The 22,842-nt window shown below is 38.1% G+C and overlaps 1 protein-coding gene across 7 annotated transcripts in view; it reads left to right on the top strand.

Annotated features, from left to right (window-relative positions):
* Nucleotides 1–22,842, top strand: part of NEO1 (neogenin 1) — a 234,108-nt gene that overhangs the window by 176,856 nt on the left and 34,410 nt on the right. For all 7 annotated transcript variants that reach the window (XM_042941469.1, XM_042941466.1, XM_042941471.1 and 4 more), the window contains 7 exons: nt 2,680–2,834; nt 5,300–5,448; nt 5,821–5,959; nt 11,627–11,676; nt 12,588–12,735; nt 16,814–16,924; nt 18,036–18,230. In XM_042941469.1, the coding sequence (XP_042797403.1) occupies nt 2,680–2,834; nt 5,300–5,448; nt 5,821–5,959; nt 11,627–11,676; nt 12,588–12,735; nt 16,814–16,924; nt 18,036–18,230 (947 nt within the window). The remainder of the gene's footprint in view (nt 1–2,679; nt 2,835–5,299; nt 5,449–5,820; nt 5,960–11,626; nt 11,677–12,587; nt 12,736–16,813; nt 16,925–18,035; nt 18,231–22,842) is intronic.

Here is a 22,842-nt window from a genome sequence, read left to right as displayed (position 1 = left end):
ATAATCAGAATGCAGTGTGAGGATGTATGCCACTACCCATATTTACAAAGCCTTCCACTTCCTGCATTTGAAAAATCAACCACCAGGTGGCAGTATGTGTCTTGGTCATATATTGGTCATGTGTATTGGGTGCCCGAGTTTCTTGAGATTTCAAAGGGTTCTTCCTCTGCGTTTTCATCTAGGAAATGTTTGCCTTTTTTTTCCCCCCAATGCCTTTAGTGTAATAGAAGTGCATTTCTGATATTAGGCACTAAATGGAAAAAAAGCAGAGTGAGTTATTCCAAAATTAATAGCATTTCAGAGATGGACGAAACCTTAGCTATAAGTTGAGCCCAGGAGTTGGCAAGGCAGGAAGACAAGGCAAGTATATTGGACCTTGGACCAAATCAGCCTTGTTATTTTTATGACCCAGGAGCTAAGAATATTTTTACATTTTCAAATGGCTACATTTTAATAGGTTATATAAGTAACTACATAATATTTTCCATTTTGTCTGTAAATATTTGCTTTCTGGCTCAGAAGGAATTAATGATTGGCCTACAGTCCCCCAGAAAGCTAGTAGCTTGCCAGAAGTAGAATTGAAGCTCTTATCGCCTAGCCCAGCACTGTCTTAATATAAAAAATACCTTTGTCTTTCTCCCTTGATTCTTAGCTAACACATTCTAACCTAAGTTCCATTGTAACGTCACACATTTATGAGAATTGTACTTTGTAACTCACCCTGGATCTTGTCCTCAAGTCAAAAGTTTTTTCTAGACAGACACATGGTTCTGGGACCTCAAACCAATCTAGTGTTACAAGCTTTTGCAGGTAGGTGCTGGGTATTTATTTCATCTGAAGGAATCATACCTATTACTGATTTTTTAAATTGTAATGCTTCTATAGAAATTTATTCCAGATTTTCAGTTCTCTTCACTCATTTCTCTTGTTTTTTTCCCTTTCACATAGGAATGAACAAAAAATATACACGTTATTATTACTATACAAAGGTTTACATACAGAAGGCAAATTTCCGTTCGTGCATCTGCACACGTTTGTGAGTGCTACAGTATGAGCATTCTGCTCAGTTCTTATGTAATATGTGAATGTGAATGAGACACTCACTTCAACTTAAAGTAAAATGGTGCCTCCCCCAACTGTATTTCTCAAGATAGTCTCAGCTTTTTGTACAATTAACTTTTTGTTTGAACTTTTATGTACAGAGTGAGCAGAACGGACCACCTGTGCTCTCACAGGGAGCTTTTTTTTGGTGAAGTGTAAAATACCAGACAGCAATCATTTGTGATCAGAACAAAGGTCAGAAACTTCAAAGTGTAAGAAATCAGCTCATATCCTCCATTTAAATGTTGTGATTTGGAGGGTTACCTGAAGAGAAAAGTACCTGTATGTACCTCAGGTGTCTTAGAGCAGTAACTGTTCCCATAGTGCTCTTCTCCAGTGGACCTCATATAGAGACAGACACTCTATAAGTATGATGTGGGTACTGTTTGTTTGTTTGTTTGTTTGTTTGTTTGTTTGTTTGTTTTAAATTAAAATGAGGTAGTTTTAAAAAGTATAGAAAGCTATTGAAAAACACAAATATCTGAAATGTAAATGTTCACATACAATCAGGCCAATTGACGTACGGTCATGTAGAACTAAATTAATTTTAATCAGTGATTTCAGAGAAAATTACCAATATTTTAAAGTAAGAATTTTAATTCAATAGATTATATGGTTTCAAGTAATTTCTTCCACAGAGTAGTTTTGGGCCTTTTTTATTACTGTCAGGATAGATACAGAGCTCTCCTTACATGATCGGTGATCCATAAAGGCCAGCTATTTGTCTAATACAGTGAATTAATACTTCAGTATTTGTTGAAAACGCTTGTGTCATATAAATTAGTTTTTATTATAGTACATACAGTAGGCTGAGCATAATTATGGACCCAAGTGTGGACACACAGACCCTGAGGATAGAGAAAACAAACAACTGCTTTTATGTTTTCAGTTCATAGCACCAGACCACTGGATTCATTTGTCCTGTTTGTCATAAAATTTGTCAAATATTTCAAATCAGTTTGGAAATCATTCAAAAAGTATTTGTTTTAACAAATAAATTATAAAAATCAGTATCAGGATTGGCTTATTTTAAAAATTGGATTACTTAGGATTCATTTAAATGTTTAATGTTCCCAACTTTAAAAGTGTTAATCTCTAGTTTTCTTTTTATTGGGTCTTTTATCCAAAATATACACAGACTTCCTTGATATTTTCTTTGATAATTGGGTCATACCTGTAATCAGCTTCTGTTTGTCTCCCTGGAAATCACTCCTTAAAAACTCAATGATTCCTAAAGCCTGCAAAATTGATGACCAGCTGTCCCATTTGAAATGGCAGTGAGAAGATCCTTGTCTGTGCCTTCTCTGAAAGGAAGTTGTGGTTATGACCTGCAAAGTCAGTCATGTTTAAGCAAAATGTCAGTAAGTTATCAGGCACGTGTGACATTGTTCTTTGCCAGTGTCTGTATTCTGTGCCCTGTTCCACCCCAAAGGTTTGCTTTTTTGAGAGTTCATTTGACTTCAATTAAGATTTTGATGTGGTATTATATCTATAGGACTTGCAGTGAAAATGAAACCGCACATTCTAGAAGTATTCCTAATCAATGCTGTTTCTTTCCAAACCCCTCTTTGTCTAAAGGGAACGTGTTGAGAATACCAGTCGCCCGGGAGAAATGCAGGTGACCATTCAAAACCTAATGCCAGCCACTGTGTACATCTTTAGAGTTATGGCTCAAAATAAACATGGCTCCGGAGAAAGTTCAGCTCCACTCCGAGTAGAAACACAGCCTGAGGGTGAGTCTTCCACCTGTCTGTTGGCCATACCTGTAGGTAGACTTATAGCAAGGTCTGTCTTCTGTGTAGCCTTGCATACTATAGCAAGTGCAGAAAGTACCAGTTCCTTGCCATCAAGGACTTGTGAATTAGGGCAGATAAAATTAATTCCCATCAAACAGTAGCAGATGGTGTAAGGCAATATGATTCTGCCGAGACACAGTCCAATTTTATTGATCCTGTAAGACCTACCTCAGATGTCTTCTAGCGTCTTTCCTCTGATCCTTTCTATCTAATATTGTACCTCTATTATTCTAAGGAAAGTAGGCAGCACAATCTTTTGGTCAAGGACTTTGATTAGGAGAAAGAGGTGAAATAAGAATGTAGGTGGAAGGGGAACCTGATTCTCTTGAGGGTATTTGAGGGATGGAAAGCGACTATAACACGTTTTGGCAAAAGACAAGTTAGCAGAAAGAGACTTACACTTCATTTGGAGGTGCTCAGCCTGTGGCGGGCGAAGGTGTAAGTGTTGGAGTCAGTCCTCAGAAAATATTTCACATGTTTAGCTGAACAAACCATCTGAAAATGTTTTCCATTTATTATGCCACTGTGCAGGTTAAATGGAAGAATTTCTTAGTGCCTTTTAAGGATAATATTGCTTATGTTTATCCAGTGAATATATTGAAAGTGATTTCAAGGGAATTGGGGGACTGTTTTGTTTTCCTTTTCCTTTGATAAGTTAGAGGAAGGTTTTCCGTAGCAGGAGAAGTGTGACAAATCCCACCTGTCAGGCTGCACAAAATGATGCTCTTAACATTAAATGAATAACATGATTTATGACTAAATAAAGAAACAACTGTCAGAATAACCACATTTAGGTTTCTCTACTTTGGTAGCGAAACTGTCAAACTGTGGTGCTGTTATTTAAGAAATCCAATTTGTTTTACATTTTGCTAGTTTTTTCCCCTTCTCCTAAAATCTAATGGATTCTGTTGCAGAAACACTAGCACCAGAGAAATTGTTTTCAAATATAGAATGTCTACCAAAGTGTAGGTGTAGGCAACTTCCAGAATTTGTGTATAAATTGGAACTGGCGCCTATCAGACAAAAAGAATATAGTAAAAAGGTATGGGAACTGTTGTAGGAGGTAGAGCTGGACAGTCAGGGGACTAACCATCCCACAGAGGGTATTGTAATAATCTCCTAACTGGTCTCCTTGAGTCCAGATGTTAGAATCAGAAAGTGTGCAACTCCTGGCCCCACTGCTCACTAACTTTCCCATCATTTAAGAACGATTCTTAATCTCAACCTCATGTGTAAATAGGGATGACAGTAGTATCCCTGTCATGTGAGTTTAGTACAACGATTAAATAAGACATAATTGAAATTTATGTAAAGCGTAAAGCACTTTAAGCTGGACTGATTATAAGCAGTCAGTAAATGGTAGCTATTTTTAAAATCATTATTCTTTTATCTAGTCTTATTCCCATACTGTTTTTCTTCCATGCATGTGTTCACATGTCCTTTCTAAATACAGATCTGATCATGTCATGTCATGTTCCTGCTCATAATTTTTCAGTAATTACCTAACACCTACAACAGATAATTCAGACTCCACAGCAGCACATTAGAAGCTCTTTGGCTCGTGTCCTCCTTTTAAACATTCTCCCTCCCACATTTATTCAGTATTCAGCCTGAACCACATTACACTGTCTTCTCACGTCTCATCCCCATTGAGTGGAATAATTTTCCCCTTGGTGTCTGAGAAAGCTGTTCCTTCTTGCTTCCCAGAAGTCTTCCCAGTCCTTCCCTTGCCTCCCCACCCCTCCCAAAGCAAAGTGTATATTCTCTTTATGTTTTTGTGACAATCACGAAATCTGTTAGCACTTGTGACATTATTTGTAACACTTATATGTCTGACTTCCCTCTAGACTGGGAATTCTTTGCGGGCAGGCACCCTGTCCATCATCATTTCCCCAGTTCCTGGTAAAAAAAAGGCACTCTCTTTTTTTTTTTTTTTCTTACTAAGTTTTTTACTTTAATCCCAGTATAACTAACATACTTATATTAATATGTTTCAGGTGTACAATACAGTGATTCAGCAGTTCTGTACATTACTCAGTACTCATCATGATAAGTGTGCTCTTAATCTCCAGAAGGCTCTCTTTTTGTGATGGCTGTTTTTGTGTGCCACAGTCCTACTGAAAAATTAGGACTTTATAAACCACAGGAAAAATTCTGCAATGTTTATTTTTTTCATTGAATACATTTGAGATACCTCACAGATCATTTTTGGTTATAATTTGAGTCATAAACAGGGCAATGCATTTAATTATATATTATCCTAAAGCCACTTCCATCAAAACGTTTTCTCAGTTTTTATTATTTTTAAAAACATGGCCAAAATGACATTACTGCTGAGAATGGTTATTGAGGAGTATATTAAATTTCACTCATATCTCACTGTCTCAAAATTTTCCTTCTAGTTCAGCTTCCTGGCCCAGCACCTAACATCCGAGCACATGCAGCTTCACCTACGTCCATCACTGTCACCTGGGAAACACCTCTGTCTGGCAATGGGGAAATTCAGAATTACAAATTGTACTACATGGAAAAAGGGACTGATAAAGAACAGGTATAAGATGAAGCCATTTTTCAATCCATTGATTGGAATAGTGGAGTTGAAATATATTTCCAAAACTCAATACTTGCTTGTCTAGAAATCTGAGAATAAAAAAGATGTATATAGGAAATGAAAAGTCAGCAGACTCTATTTCTTTGTACCAAGTTTTATTCTGTATTTTTTATCAGCAAGGGTCACTAAACAACAAGCAGTATTTCCCAGTAAATTGCCAGTGTTTATGATTATTCCACTTTGTTAAGTAGCATTCTGTAAAAGAGATAAAAATCTGCATTGTATCAAATATAGAATTTGTATAGCTCATTATTTCACAGCATGTCTTTTGGCTTGAGTTGTATCCATGGAAATTGTTTTATTTTATTCAAGGATGTTGATGTTTCAAGTCACTCCCATACTGTTAATGGGTTGAAAAAATACACAGAGTATAGTTTCCGAGTGGTGGCTTACAACAAACATGGTCCTGGAGTCTCCACACAAGATGTTGCTGTTCGAACGTTGTCAGATGGTGAGTCTTTCTTCCTTTGGAACACGTGCAGTGCTTGGGGGCCCTGGTGGCCTAGTAGCAAGGTCATGGGCTTTGATGACAAGAAGATTCAGTTCAAACCCAGTTCTACCCCTTTTCTGGACTTCAGTCACTTAACATGTCTAAGCATGCTTCCTTACGTGTAAAATGTAGATAATACCAACTTCATTGGTTTGCTGTAAAGATTTACTGAGACAGTACAGAACATGCAGTGCCTGGTACTAAATAGTTTCTCGTGTTTTTATTTTTGTGTAAGTAAATGGTGTTGCTTGTTCGTAACACAGACCACTCCAGGACCGATGGAAGGCTGGCTTCCTTGACTTAGCAATCATATCTGTGTTCTGAATGGCTCTTTTTAATTCTGAGTATTTTGTGACAGTTTCATTTCTGTCTGCATTTTGAAGCTAACTTATATTCGTATAACCATGACCTGGAGCAGTATTTTTCAAACTACAGCCTGCCAAGGGCATCGAGTAAGTTAAGACCAGCATTTTTAAAAAAATATTTTTATAATAGAACAGAAGATAATGGCATTTATAACAATTAATAAGTATATGATGTATTGTTTTCTGAAAGTCAGCAATATTTTTTAAGAATCTGGGCCAGTTTGTTTATAGAATTTTCCTTAGTTTGGATGTGTCTAACAGGAAAATCCTACCAAAAAAAAAAAAAAAAAAAAAAAAAAAAAACTAAACTGGCCTGAATTCTTTTTGTTTACTTATTTAATTAAAAAAAAATTTTTTTTAAGTTTATTTATTTTTGAGACAGAGAGAGACAGAACATGAGCAGAAGAGGGTAGAGAGAGAGAGGGAGACACAGAATGCTAGGCAGGCTCCAGGCTCTGAGCTGTCAACGCAGAGCCCGATACAGGGCTCGAACTCTCATGTGAGATCATGACCTGAGCTGAAGTCGGATGCCCAACCAACTGAGCCACCCAGGCACCCCTGGCCTGAATTCTTAAAAAATATGAGTCTCATGAAAGAAAAGGTGGGGGAGGACAATTAAAAAAAGTATAGAGACTATTCAGAGAAAAAAATGGGGAGTATCATGGGGCACCTGGGTGGCTCAGTCAGTTAAGTGTCTGACTTCAGCTCAGATTTTCATCTCCCAGTTTGTGAGTTTGAGCCCCGCGTCTGGCTCTGTGCTGATAGCTCAGAACCTGGAGCCTGCTTTGGATTCTGTGTCTCCCTCTCTTTCTCTGCTCCTCCCCCACTTTCTTTCTTTCTGTCTCTTTCTCTCTCTGTCTGTCTGTCTCTCTCTGTCTCTCAAAAAATAAATAGATGTTAAAAATGGGTGAGGGGGGTGCCTGGGTGGCTCAGTCAGTTAAGTGTACAACTTCGGTTCAGGTCATCATCTCGCGGTTTGTGAGTTCAAGCCCCTTGTAGGGCTCCGTGCTGACAGCTCAGAGCCTGGAGCCTGCTTCGGATTCTGTGTCTTCCTCTCTCTCTGCCCCTCCCCTGCGCATGCTCTGTCTTTCTGTCTCTCAATAATAAATAAAATAAGTGTTAAAAAAAATTTTTTTTAAATGGGGAGTATCCTACTATAATCTAGGTTAAAGAAGAATAAAGACATGAAATAAAAAACGTGTATTATCTTCAACTGGCTTCCAGATCTGGGAGTAAAATTAGCTATAAAGGGGGGTGTCTGGATGGCTCAGTTGGTTAAGCATCTGACTTCGGCTCAGGTCATGATCTCACGGTTTGTGAGTTCGAGCCCCACATTAGGCTTCTGTGCTGACATCTTAGAGCCTGGAGCCTGCTGTGTGTCTCCCTCTCTCTCTGCCCCTCCCCTGCTCACACTCTGTCTCTCTCAAAAATAAACATTAAAAAAATTAGCTATAAAGAATAATATTGGTACAATTAGTTAATGTTAGGTAGGCAATTTTAAATATTAGATATGTTACATAATTTTTTTAATTTATTTTTTTAATATTTAAAAAACTTTTAATTACAGTGTAGTTAACATACAGTGTTGTATTAGTTTTGGGTGTACAATATAGTGATTCAGTGATTCCATATACAGTGCTCAACACTCATCATGATAAGTGTACCCTTAATCTCCTTCATCTATTTCACCTATTTCCACACTCAGCTCCCCTCTGGTAACCAGAAGTTTGTTCTCTGTAGTTAAGAGTCTATGTTTTTTGTTGTTATTGTTTTGGGGATTTTTTTTTTTTTTTGGTTTGTCTCTTGTTTTCTTCATTTGTTTGGTTTCTTAAATTCCACACATGAGTGAAATCCTGTGGTATTTGTCTTTCTCTGACTGACTGACTTCACTTAGCATTATACTCTCTAGCTCCATCCATGTTGTTGCAAATGACAAGACTTCATTCTTTTTCATGGCTGAGTAATATTCCATTTTGTGGTTGGGTGGTTGTATATACATACCGCATCTTTATCCATTCATCTATATGTGAACACTTGGTATGCTTCCATTGTTTTGCTATTGCAAATAATGCTGCAATAAACATAGGGGTACGTTTATCTTTTTGAATTAGTGTTTTTGTATTCTTTGGGTAAATATCCAGTAGTGAAGTTACTGGGTCATACGGTAATTCTATTTTTAACTTTTTGAGGAACCTCCGTACTGTTTTCCAGAATGGCAGCACCAGTTTGCATTTCCATCAGCATCGCAAGAGGGTTCCTTTTCTCCACATCTTGCCTACGCTTGTTGTTGTGGTTTTGATTTCAGCCATTCTGACAGGTGTAAGGTGATATCTCATTGTGGTTTTGATTTGCATTTCCCTGATGATGAGTGATGTTGAGCATCTATTCATGTATCTGTTGGCCATCTGTATGTCTTTTTTGGAGAAATGTCTGTTCATATCTCCTGCCCATTTCTTAATTGGGTTATTTGGTTTTTTGGTTTTGAGTTCTATAAATTCCTTATGTATTTTGAATACTAACCCTTTATCAGATATGTCATTTGCAAATATCTTTTCCCATTCAGTAAATTGTTTTTTAGTTTTGTTGATTATTTCCTTTGCTGTGCAGAAGTTTTCATTTTGAAGTAGTCCAATAGTTTATTTTGCTTTTGTTTCCCTTGCCTCAGGAGACAACATTTTTCTAGAAAAATGTTGCTGTGGCTGATACTAGAGATTACTGCCTATGTTCTCTTCTAGGATTTTTATGGTTTCAGGTCTCACATTTAGGTCTTTAAGCCATTTTGAGCTTTTGTTTGTGTATGGTGTAAGAAAATGGTCCACTTTCCTTCTTTTACATGTAGCTGTCCAGTTTTCCCAGCAACATTTGTTGAAAAGGCTTTTTCCCATTGAGTATTTTTGCCTCCTTTGTTGAAGATTAATTGACCATATAATTGTTGGTTTCGTTTTGGGCTCTCTGTTCTGTAGATCTGTGTGTCTGTTTCTGTGCCAATATGATACTGTTTTGATTACTGCAGGTTTGTAGGTTAATTTGAAATCTGGGATTGGATACTTTGGTTGTTTTTCAGGATTGCTTTGGCTATTCAGAGTCTTTTGTGTTCTACACCAATTTTAGGATTATTTATTCTAGTTCTGTGAAAAATGCTGTCTGTATTTTGATAGGGATTGCATTAAATTTGTAGGTTGCTTTGGGTAGGATAGACATTTTAACAATATTTATTGTTCAATCCATGAACACAGAATATCTTTCCATTTGTTTGTGTTGTCTTCAATTTCTGTCATCCATGTTTTGTAGTTTTCAGAGTACAGGTCTTTCACCTCCTTGGTTAAGTTTATTCCTAGGTATTGTTTTTGGTACAGTTGTAGTTGGGATTGTTTTCTTAATTTATCTTTTTGCAACTTTATTACTAGCATAAAAATGCAACTGATGTCTAGATAATATTTTTGGGTCAAGATGAAATTTTCTGAATGTGATTGTTTTATAGTTTTGTTGGAGAACATCCTTGTTCTTAGGAGGTACGTACTATATAGTATTTAGGAGCGAAGTATGATGATGACTGCAGCTGTTCCTCAGATGATTCAGAAACAGTACGTAGATATATAAATATGCAAGTATAAATATAATGAGAGAAATAAAGCAGATGTGCCAGAACATTAACAATTTGTGAATCCAAGAAAAGAATATGTAGAGATCAATATCTTATCCTTGCCGCTCTTTTCTGTGTGCTTGGCATTTTTTCAGGATAAAAAGTTGGGAAATATAAATACAAATTATAGTTTGGTTAGCCAACTACATAAGCCATTTGGTCAGGACTTTTGAGAAAAATTGAGAGAAAAATGTTTAATGTAGGCTTTTAAACTTACACATGAACCAGTTTCAATGCACTCATTGGCATGCTGACTACAGTGCCTGTCATGGGAACTGAATGTGTCTGAGCATGGTGGTTAAGGGCAGCACTGTGGATTAAGACCATTCTTTCCCTACATTAGCGAAGCAAGTAACTCGGTCAGGTTCACTGCCCTGAACCTCATCTATAGCTTTCTCATCTATACCATGGGAATGATTATAGAAACTCCTTTGTGGGATTGTTGTAAGGATTAACTACCTGCCATGTAGGAACAGGCAGCAAATCTTAGTCATGATGATGAAGAAGATGAAGACACCAGCAACAGCTATGTTGGCTGCCTCTGCAACTAAGTCGGGTTCTTAGCCAGGAGATGATTGGAACCATTCATAGACTTTTTTCAAAATGCACTGGAGTCCTACTCGAGGCCTTCTCTGCCTAAATCTCTGGGTTGAGGCCTGATGTACTGTGTTTAGCACAGGATACAACGTTGAGCAAGAAATAGTGTCTGTCCTCCAGAAGCATATAGAGCAGTGGGCACTGAGTCATATATCTGGTCACCAAATGTCAGAGAAAGGGAGACAGAAGTTTCCATGGATGCATTAGGAGAAAATGAGCTAAAGTCAGCATTTCGTGAGTGAAGAGGAAATTAATCAGGTTTACTTAAATTCTTTTTGCCTGCTGTAGTTACTACAAAGGGATGCTAGAAGGTGTGTGGATCATAAAATTTGAGAATGCCCTGCCTTGTGTTCTCATACATGAGAAATTAAAGTTATGCAGCTATTTGTTTAACCAGCAGTCCCAAACTTGTCACATCAAAATGAGTGTTCCCTGCAATAGAATTTGTCTTGGGAAAACAGATGGCCCCTTTACTGAAGCTGTCATTGTATATCTCTCTTTACTCTACTTGGGAATTGGCTTCAAAACCAGTTTAGGAACCCCACAAGAATGCAGAGCTCACTGATTTATGCACCTCATATTTGGGGCTCATAACAACATTACCCAGTACATTTACTCGCCATATTCGTTAGACTTGTTTCCAGAAAATTTGTAGCTCTTCCCCTAGGTAAAGATATGCTATCACCAAGAATATTCAGAATGATATGTTGAAGGTTCAGAATGTATATATGGGGTCTAAAAAAGTTTAAAGTCAATGTCATTTCCTTGAAATGACTCCCCAAAGGTGCAACCTAACTTGGATATGGGGGACTTTATATGAATGTGCCCCTTTTTTTTAAGTCAGTCAAAATGGCCACACCTTATCCACATACTTCTATCAACATGAGGGCATTGGCAGCTAGGTTTAGACCCGCAAGTTGTATAATCAGTGTTTGAGATGCACATTTGTATAAAGTCTGGCCAGGAATATCACATGATGGGTAAAAAAAAAAAAATTTTTTTTTTCTTTTTCTGCCTGTCCAGTTCCCAGTGCTGCTCCTCAGAATCTGTCCTTAGAAGTAAGAAATTCAAAGGTAAACTTTATGTTGCTATTCATTTTTACTAGCATACTATTAAGTCTCAGGAGGGCTTATAGACAGGGAGAGTCTGTGTCAAAAGACTTGTAATCAAGCAGAGAAATAAGGTGTCATAGATATTCCACCTGCCAGTAAAGCTGAATTCGGAAACTGACTCCAGGATTTTCTGTTTAACTTTACTGCCTTTCTCTCATGCCAAAATTACTATAGTCTTTCTGCAGATGTATTGCAGTTATGCAAATCATGACATTATAAATCTCAGCAGTTCAGATAAGGTAGAAAGAAGTAAGTTTATGATACCATAACCCCTCAGTTCCATGCGTTGAGCCCAGTGCAAAGCCGAAGGTGGACATCTGTCAGAGCGTTGCATGTGCTCAGACTCCCTCATAGTCAAGTCCCTGTTCACTGAAGACCACGTGTGCCTCTCAAAGACCCAGAGCCCCTTCTGGGCTCACTGACACCTGAGACACTCAGTCCTTTCAAAAAGTACCATAGGACCCCTTTTCCTTTCATCAAAAACCACTATTAACAATTCCCCTCTTGAAGAGTTTTTGGCAGAAATTGCCCAACTTCAGCTGTTCCACAGTGGAGATAGAAGAGAGCACCTTACACCTAAACCATAGTTTACTTTCTAATCCATGTGCCTCTGACCTTATATTTTCCTTATGAAAACTTTTCTGAGACTTTTGCCTAATGTATAAGGGCCCAGAACATACTACCTGCAACTGGAATCTCCCACTCGATCATTAAAGATTTTAAAATTGAAAAGTAATTTTGAGTGATCCTTAAGCAAAACTCTGAGCACCCTGCTGCCTTTAAAATGTCAGTGAATTCAGGATAATAATATACAAAACAGGACCAAGCTTTTGATAGATTTGGTCTTTTCCCAATATTCTTGTCTTCCCCAGAGTATTGTGATTCACTGGCAGCCACCTCCTCCAGCCACACAGAATGGTCAGATTACTGGCTACAAGATTCGCTACCGAAAAGCCTCCCGAAAGAGTGACGTCACTGAGACCTTGGTACCTGGGACACAGCTCTCTCAGCTGATTGAAGGTAAGCTGCCCCGCACGTGGGCAGAAGTTAGGAGACAGCGTCTTTCTCAGGAGTTGAATTATGTTAGTCTAATGACAACTCTGAGCTGGTGACTTAATGTGAAAACAGTGCAAGAGAATTAATTCAGTCTACTTCTGACCTGATAATCAAGTTAAGGAAAATAGTATTAAGTGTTCTGTTATCTGAGTCTTGAGATTGTGTTCGAGTTTCATTTCTTCACTTGGGGTTTTCTGTAGTCTGCACATTTTCTTTTTTGAATATATAGATATAGATCTTCCTTGACTTACAGTGGGGTTATGTCCCAATAAACCCATCAAAATTTGAAAATATCCTAACTCGAAAATGCATTTAATACACCTAACCTAGCAAACCTCATAGCTTAGCCTAGCCTACCCTAAGCATGCCCGGAACACTTACATCAGCCTACAGTTGGGCCAAACCACCTGACGCAAAAACCATTCTATAACAAATTGTTGGATATCTCATGTGCTTTATTGAATACTGTACTGAGAGTGAAAAACAGAATTTTGTAAGTGTATCAGTTGTTTACCTTCGTGATACAAGGTTGACTGGGTGCTGCCACTGGCCCCACCCAGCATCACAAGAGAAGACTGTGCTTCATATCACCAGCCTGGGAAAAGATCACAATTCAGAATTCAAAGTACAGTTTCTACTGGATGTGTATCACTTTTATATCATTACAAAGTCAAAAAATAGTAAGTCGAACCATCCTAAGTCTTAATTTTTTTGTAATCTCAAAAGAAGGTAAAACAAAGCTGTCTAGCTGTCAGCAGAGGTCTACATAACACGGACACCACTCATGTATATGTGGCCTGAAGCAACGTTTGTGAATAGCTATAGCAGTGTAGCAATCATTCTACTACTTGCTACATGATAAGTTTTAGAAAGTTCTGTCAGGGATAGCTCCTTTTGGGCAGTTTTCCCTTTTTGTGCAGCAGAGCAGGTGGCATAGTTGGTAAAAATGGACCCTCTTGCGTCTCTAATATGGATTCCCTCTACAGATGACAGAATGCCGCCCCCCCCCCCCACTTCTTTCCTCAGGTAGGGGAGTAGAGTGGGCTCGGCAAGGACCAGCTGGCTTTGCAGGAGAAGCATGAGAAGAAACATGAAGTGCTTTTTGCTCTTTGGATATTGGGACTATGCTTACAAGGAACAGAGATAGATGCCCCTAAGAAGCCATTTTGGGGCTTCCCAGCAGAGCTGGTAGAAGAGAACTACAAGAATTGGAGATATTGTCACCATTATTTAAGCCCTGAGAATTAGTTTCATCTCCCTTGGGGAGCTCTCAATTTCCCTTACATTGCTTCCCTCCTGGGGAGAGAAGCATGACATCAACCTCTTTGCTGTGCCCAAGGGGTCACGTTCTTGGCAGAACCAAGATCTGGGGTCAGGAAGTGTAATGGTAGGAATCTCTAACAATTAATTGAGTCTCTGTAGTGGAAACTTTGCTCTGGTAATCCAGCACGCTTTTCTCTTTACTCCTCAGCTCACAGATGGGATTGACTTCTTTCAAAATAGGTGAATGTTTGTCTCTTAGGGTAGCTTTCAGTCTTTTAATTTATTCACGGGAACCCCACAGCTCTAAGCTTCAGCGTGTAAACACAGTTGAAGTAGTGTTGCTGAGACATCTCACAGAGGAGCATCTTCTATGTTCTTAAAAATCAGTTTCTGGGGGCGCCTGGGTGGCTCAGTCGGAGCTGAAGCGTCCGACTTCAGCTCAGGTCATGATCCTGCAGTTCACAGGTTCACGCCCCATGTCAGGCTCTGTGCTGACAACTCGGAGCCTGCAGCTTGCTTCAGCTTCTGTGTCTCTCCCTCTCTCTGTCCCTCCCCTTCTCGTGCTCTGTCTCTGTCTCTCTCAAAAATAAACGTTTAAAAAAATGAGAAAAAAAACGTTTCTGATTTTATACCAAATACAGATAACATTTCCCATCTGTAAGGCCTTTATTTTGAATATTTAGTAGTAGATACTTACTGTGTACCAGGTACTGTTCCTGTTACTAGGATAAAAACAGAGTGTAGTCCTGGACCATGAGGAGACTATTCATTTTCTCAATGAAACATTTGACATGTAAGCCAAGTAATCACCTTCATGTTAAAAACAGCTTTTTCTTTCTTTTTTTTTAATAATTTTTTTTTTAACATTTATTTATTACTGAGAGACAGAGAGACACAGAGCGTGAGCAGCGGAGGGGCAGAGAGAGAGGGAGACACAGAATCCAAAGCAGGCTCCAGGCTCTGAGCTGTCAGCACAGGGCCCGATGCGGGGCTCGAACTCACAAACTGAGATCATTACCTGAGCCGAAGTCGGTCGCTTAAACAACCAAGCCACCCAGGTGCCCCCAAAACAGCTTTTTCTTTATCGAGAAAATCCTTGGATTTTAAAATCATATATGGATTCATTTGTTTAATGGACTATACCGAACTTTTGTTCATATGTGCTGGCACTAGGTACACAATGGGGGGCAAAAATGGACATCTTTGCTCTCCTGGCGCATTAACTTGAAGCTTGATGAGTATTAGCAATGTGGATTACCAGGATCCTGTACCGAACCACAAATATGACTAAGTGGTAACCAGAAGGAATTGTTGTTTCTTCGTTTTATGCCACTTACAGCACTTAACACGTTCTGCCATGTCTTTGTAAACATTAAGTGTGGGCCTTAGTTTTCATCTGCATTATGTAGGTTACTTATGGGGAGAGGGACTCAGCCTCTTTACACTCATGTCTCCTGCTCACATGGGTGTGTGCACTGTCACTTGCTTACGTGCTCTCTTACATTCTGACTTTCACCTACGGGGAGGGAATGATAATCTGATTGGTTGAATTCTTTTAGGACCTCAGTTGAGCCATGTTTGCCAGTAGTCCGTATTATTTGTCTATTAACAGTTATAAACACATGCAGAACCCTCTCTAGCACTTTTGGGTTCAGTGTATGCAGGGAGGTGACAGGTTGAACTGACTTGGGCCCAGTCATTTGACTCCTCCTCCTGCCTTGCTTGTTGCTTCTCCTGTGGGCAACCAGCTTCAGGGTGGGCCTGCTGAGAACAGAACCTCCCACCCATCTCTCACGTGTGACAGGATTGTTTTGAGCCACACTGCATCCTGGCCGTGTCCTCCCTCTCAGGTTCTCTCTTAAGCTTCTGTACTATGCTGCTGGCCAAAGAACCTAATATTTCAATATGGGGAGGTAGGATCATTTCTCACAACCTTATGAGATCTAAGGCTATATTTAGAATTTAAGTGCTCAAAAGATGTATACATGTGAGCTGTACACTGAAAAATCGTTAAGATGGTAAATTTTATGTTATCTATTTTAACAGAAGAAAAAAATGGATGCGTAAATAATATGAATAGCTGACCATATTACTGGCTGTTGCCCTATTTTGTAGGGTAGACTTTTACATGTGGGTTTTTGTTGCCTTCAGTACATAGGCAGGTTTATTACTGATAGTCATTATGAAAAATGGCATAATAGAAAGGGCTTATTCCTCAGTTTATGGGCAGGTAGGCTGTTGGAAAAAGATTTCCAGGCCATATTTGGTGTTTAAAATTGTTCTACTCTTGTTATGGGGATGACTCAGAGAACAGAGGTTGAGGTAACCCAGCAGGAATTACATCTTTGAGTTATTTTCTGGTCTTGGGTATCTCTGAGACCAACTGACTTTGTTTCTCTGTTAGGGTTCTTTCATTATCTTCGACCTCTTTTTGACCTTAGTAACAAAGTGAAGAGATTACATTAAATGATCTCTGAGGGGCCTTCAGACTCTTTAAAAAAAAAAAAAAGGTCTGTAATCTCTTAGGACCTTTACTCATTGGTTTTCCTCCTGATTGTGTGGGCTTCAGCCTCTCCTGGAGATGTGGGGGAGCTCCTCTGAGCTGTGTTGATGTATTGCTTGTGCTATGTTAACTTTAACTGAAACTTTATCAAGATAGTAGCTGTGTATGGAGTTCGTGGATGGGATACGTGCTTAATGACAAATTGTTAATCTTCTGTTTTCCAAATCTGTTTCAACTTGTCTTCTTTTTTTTTTTTCCTCCTCGTTTGGGTCTCAGGTCTTGATCGGGGAACTGAATATAATTTCAGAGTGGCTGCTCTAACCATCAATGGCACAGGCCCGGCTACTGACTGGCTGTCTGCTGAAACTTTTGAAAGTGATTTAGATGGTAAGAACAACAATCAACAGGGTTGGCAGAAGCTAGGTACTAACTAACTGTAGTTAAATTATTTAAACTGGAAAGCCACAGATTTGGTGGTGTATGTGGCTTAAATCTGTGAACTTTAATATATTACACTGCTGTCCTTACTGTAATGCAGCAAGTCTCCTAGAATGCTTTTTTCCCCCCAGTGGCTTTTAGAGATCTGTCCCTTTAAGCAGACCCAGAACAAATAAAAATGTACAGGTGCTTTAAGTCTAGTTTTTTTTATCAAGGCCATTGAGTAGATGGATAATCTAAAATTTAACACTGAGCCACATCAATCCCTCCTTTTTCAGCTACAGTTCCCCTTTTCTCTTAGTCCTGCACACCTTGCCCTTTTTCTCACCTGTGTTCCGTGAGTACCTCCATATAGGGTGTGTGTGGGTGTGGGTGTGTGTGTGTGTCTGTGTGTCTGTGTCTGTCTTTATCGGACACTGGTACTGCACTTAGGAGACAAAAGACCCCGGTCCTTATTCTCATTCTTGGCTTACCACTTTTTACATTGAGATAGCAAGTTATGCCTTGAAGTGATGGATTTGAAAGATACTATAAATTGCTACCTTTTTTAAGCCTCTTAGTCTCCCACCATTTAAATCAATATGTAGTTCTAAGGTTTCCTGTTTTCTGACTTACATCACTTAGGGGAGTAAATAATTGATACGGTTGCTGTAATGTGATACTTGATCACCTGTTGACAACAGGCTTCTAATTAGTTGGTATTATGCCTTTCTCATTCCACCTAGTTGAGTCTGGGACTCAGATGTGGGACCAAGAGGAATGAGTAGTTATTGAAAGGCAGTTTATTTGTTTTTCCCCATTGGGCAGAGGTTCTTAGATTCCTTTGCCTTCCTTTCCAAATTAATATTTCATTGTCTTGTATTTCAGGCTGTTTGGGTTTTGTTTTCTTCTTAGAATGTGATAAAACCACAGGCCATACTTCACTATATATACAGATTCTCTGTGAATTCTTGGGTGTAATGGAAAAATCTTAGCCCCAAATAATTTGACAGGAGGCTAAACACCATGGCCCAAGGATGGTGAAATATTCTAAGTCCTGTTTTTCTACTTTCCTACCCAGAAACTCGTGTTCCTGAAGTGCCTAGTTCTCTTCACGTCCGACCACTTGTCACTAGCATTGTAGTAAGCTGGACTCCTCCAGAGAATCAGAACATTGTGGTCAGAGGTTATGCCATTGGTTATGGCATTGGCAGCCCTCATGCCCAGACCATCAAAGTGGACTATAAGCAACGATATTACACCATCGAAAATCTGGGTATGTATGCTGAGTAGAGGAAGTAAATGCACATGGAATTTCTTCTTTTTAACTTTTTAAGAAAATTTAAAAATTTTTTATTTTAGAGACAGAGAGATGGGAGAGAGGGCCAGAGGGAAAGAGAGAGAGAGAGAGAGAGAGAGAGAGAGACAGACAGACAGAGAGAGGGAGAATCTTAAGCAGGCTCCATGTTCAGCACAGAGCCTGACACGGGGCTTGATCCCACGATCTTGGGATCATGACCTGAGCTGAAGTCAAGAGTATTGGATGCACTACCAACTGAGCCACCCAGGTGCCCCTTAACTTTTTATTGTATAATAACTTTATTTTTACAGAAAACTTTTAAAAACTACAAAGAATTCCTATATATCCTTCACCAAGAGACCCCAAAGGTTAACATTTTACCATATGTGCTTTATCATTCTCTATCTTCCTATACATACATATTTTTTTCTCTGAAACATTTGAGAGTAAGTTATACATGTGATGCCCTCTACCCTCTGACACTTTTATGTGAGTTTCCTAAAACTTGAGAGCATTTTCTAATATAACCATAGTACATTTATCAAAGTCAGCAAGTTAACACTGAGACAATATCTATAGACTTTATTTATATTTTACGAGTTATCTCATTAAAGTCCTTTATAATAAAAGAAAAACATTGTTTTCTGGTCCAGGGTCACTTATTGCATTTAGTTATGTCTCATTAGTTTTCTCTGACATAGAGTAGTGCCTTGTTTTTTTTTCTTATATTTTATTACTGTGACATTTTTTATAAGTATAGACCATTTATATTTTGTAGAACGTCTCTCAGTTCAGACTTGTCTCATGTTTCCTCACTACAGTCAGCTTACCCATTTTTGGAAGAAATGGCATCCATACGTTGTGTTCTTGTCAGTGCATCACAACAGGAGGCACACGAAAGGCTGTTACTAGGTGATGTTAATCAATCACTTGGTTCAGAGGGTATCTGCCACATTTCTCCAACATAAAGTTACTGGTTTTTTCCTTCGTAATTAATAAATACCTTGTTGGGGAGATACCTTGAGTCTTTGTAAATATCTTGTTTGTCGTCAAACGTTCACTCACTTGTTTTAGCGTTTTCCTAACAGGTTCTGTGGTGGTGTTTCCCAAGTGAAGTTCTAATTCTCTTACTTCTCCTACATTCATCAGCATTCTTTGATAGAAGCGCTTTCCTTTTCTTCCTTAGTGAAAGAATGGCCAGTGGGAGTCTCTTTATAGCCACTTCCTTTATTTGACATCTTCCAGTTTTCTGTGGGTACTTTCTTCCTTGTGACACAGTAAGATATTTTGCCTGCCCTTAGCCCTTGAATCAGTCATTTCTCCAAGGAACACTGATTTCTTTTTTGGAAAATGATATTTAGAAACCAGTATCTGCACTGTACATACTTCCTGTTATCAAGGTAGAAAATCCTGAGGAATCTGTAAAAACTCTAAGTGAGCTTAACAAAGTCACAAGAGACAGAGTTGATATACGAAAATAGTTGTGTTCCCGTGTACTCACAATAAACAGAAGTTGGAATTAAAATAACAATACTAACATAGCATCAAAAAATATGAAATACTTAGTGATAAACTTTAAAAATATGTAGAAGGTCTGTACTGGAAATTAGAAAACTATTACTGAGAGAAATTAAAGATGACTTAAATAAATAGAGGTACCATGTTTATAAATTGGATAATACTATTAAAAGAAAATGATTTTATTAAAATGACAGTTCTCCCCAGTACTACTCCAAGTAAAATCCTGGCAGGTTTTTAGTAGAAATTGATAAACTTAATTCTAAAAATCAAAGGAACTAGAATAGCCAAACATTTTTTAAAATGAAGAATCAGGTAGTGTGGTCTTTTCAACATTTATTCAAGTGTTTTCTGAGGACCCACACTGCCTGATTTCAGTACGTATTATAAAGCTACAGTAATCAAGACATTGTGGTGGTATTGGTACAAAGGTCGGTGTTATAGATCAATAGAACAGAATGGAATCCAGAAATAGATACATAGGTTGATAGAGTGAAATGATTTTTTGATTGATAGAGTTAATTGATTTTTTTTTCTTTTTTTTTACAAACACGCTGCCATAATTTAGTAAGGAGAGGGTAGTCTTTTCAACAAAAGGTATGGGAGTAATTAGATATCTGTATGATAAAGAAAAGGAACTTTCCTTGGCCTTTATCTCACACCATACACAAAAACAGATCTAAATGCAAGAGCTAAAACTATAAGACTCCCAGAAAAAGACAGGGAAAAACCTTCATGACTTCGAGGTAGGTAAGGATCTCTCAAGATATAAAAAAGCATAAGTTACAAAATTAAAAAATTAATCTATTGTACTTCATCGAAATTTAAAATTTCATCTTTTGAAAACACACCAATAAAATGAGAAGATAAGCCACAGACTAGGGAAAAATACTCCTCATTCAAATATCTAACAAAGAATTTGAGTCCAGAAAACATAAAAACTCTTACAACTTAATAAAAGAATAGGCAAAAGATTTTGATGGGCAATATACCAAAGAAGGTATGTGAGTGGACAGTCAGCACATGAAAAGACTCTCAGCATCACTAATCATCAGAGAAATGCAAATATAATCACAACAAAATACCACTCACATTCTCTACAATTGCTAAAAATTAATAGTCTGATTATATATCAGCAAAGTTCAGCCAAACTGGAACTCTTATACTTGTCGTGGGAACATCTGAGGTTACAACCACTTGAAACAGTTGAGAGGTTTCTTTAAAAGCTGGCCACACAACCCAGCATTCCCACTCATAGATACTTAGCCAAGAGGAATAAAAATACATATTTACACAAAGTAAATACATATTTACACAAATCTAAAAGGAGTAAACAGGTAAATGGTAAATTGTATCTGTGCAATGGAGTACTCAGCAATTGAAAGGGATAGGCTGTGGATAGACACAGCAACATAACGAATCTCATAACATTATGCTGAGCAAAAGAAGCCAAACACAAACACTGTGTTACTACTTTTCTATGAAATTATAGAGTTGGCATCATTTATCTACGGTGACAAAGCAGTATCGGTAGTTGCCAGAGGAGACAGGGGTGATGGGAATTGACCGCAGGGGACACAAAAGAACTATTTGCAGTGTTGAAAATATTCTGTCTGGATTGTGGTAGTGATCACACAGGCAGGTATATATATTTGTCAAAAGTCAAACTGTATATTTAAGTGGGTACATCTTATTGTATGCTAATTACACCTGAAAGTTGATTTACAAAGCCAAAAATTTTTTGAGAAATAGTAATACTTTATAATAGAAAATGAACTGATTTTGGTAGCTATAATTACTTTTCCAAATTAGGCTATAATTATAGAGATCTTTCTTTGAAAGACTTCTCTTGAAATTCAGAGTCTGCTCTGACCAACTTTTTTATTCAAATCATTTCTTTGTAAATATCTTTCCTAAGAATGACTTTATGTGCCTAACAAATGAATTACCTTCATTTTTTCTGGTAGAGAATAAACAGCAATTTAATGCTTTATTCAGGAACATTATTTGTCTTTTTCCTTTAAGAAGAAACAGCACAGCTAACCTAGGAAGTATTCCCCATGTGAAACAGTCTTATAAGGCAATTGTAGGAGAACAAACGAAAAGCTTTGCTGGTAGGATAAAAGTGTCTCTGTGGTCTTTCCTTTATGCAACTACTCAAATGAAGATTCTCTGCAGTACACATGGTCCTTGACCTTCAGGTGCTTTCAGTCTAATAGGAAAACACAAGAAACAATGAAATGAGTTGATGTGAAGTATGTTCAGAGAACCGAGAGCTAGTTAAGGTAACAGTGGAGCAGTCAAGGAAGAGGCTTAGCCTGTACTTGAAAGACTGAGTTATGATTATGTTTGAAAACGAGATGAGAAGGAGCAGTGCATGTGCTGAAGAATAAACAGACTTTATTAGAAAAGAGAGTGGACATTGAAAAGTAGCAAAAACGTTTAATTTGGCATAAAGTGAAGTAAGCTTGAGCTGTTTGTCAACACAGATCAAAAATGCATGTAATGTTAAACAAAAGAAGAAAGTCAGAAGTGGAAAAAGTACATTAGGAATTCATTAATCAAAAAACAGCTCTCTCCTGAGGTTCCAGTTGATGTAAACTTCTGCTAACTGGGTATCTGCACCGGGATATATCCCATATTCTATCATAATTTAACCCAAATTAAAGTTAGTGTCTTCTGAAGATCTTTCAGTCAGTTAATATTTCATGAACACCTACAATATCCCAGACTTTCAAACAGACATGATTCTAATTATTAGAAATAATACTATTTTGAGATGATTGAAATTGTTTAGAGTGCTGAGGAAGAGATAGGAGGTGGTATAGCCTATAACCAGAGAGGCTAGTCCAGTCTGGGATGAGCCCTCTTAAAGGAATAGGCACCGTCCAGGCAAAGAAGGGTGACTGTATCACAGCACAAGGAACAGCTGCACATGTTAAGGTCCACTAAGCTCACGGTGCTCAGTGAACTGAAAGATAGCGGTAAAGAGCATAGAACACTGAGAACAAGGCAGAGTGGTGAGAGGCAAGAAGGTGGAATCAACAAGACTTGATCATTTGCATAAAGG

This window comes from Panthera leo, chromosome B3 (assembly GCF_018350215.1).
Source record: "Panthera leo isolate Ple1 chromosome B3, P.leo_Ple1_pat1.1, whole genome shotgun sequence".
In the NCBI taxonomy this organism is placed as follows: Eukaryota; Metazoa; Chordata; class Mammalia; order Carnivora; family Felidae; genus Panthera; species Panthera leo.
Note: the sequence above shows the minus strand (reverse complement) of the source record. Positions and strands in the feature narration are given on the sequence as shown.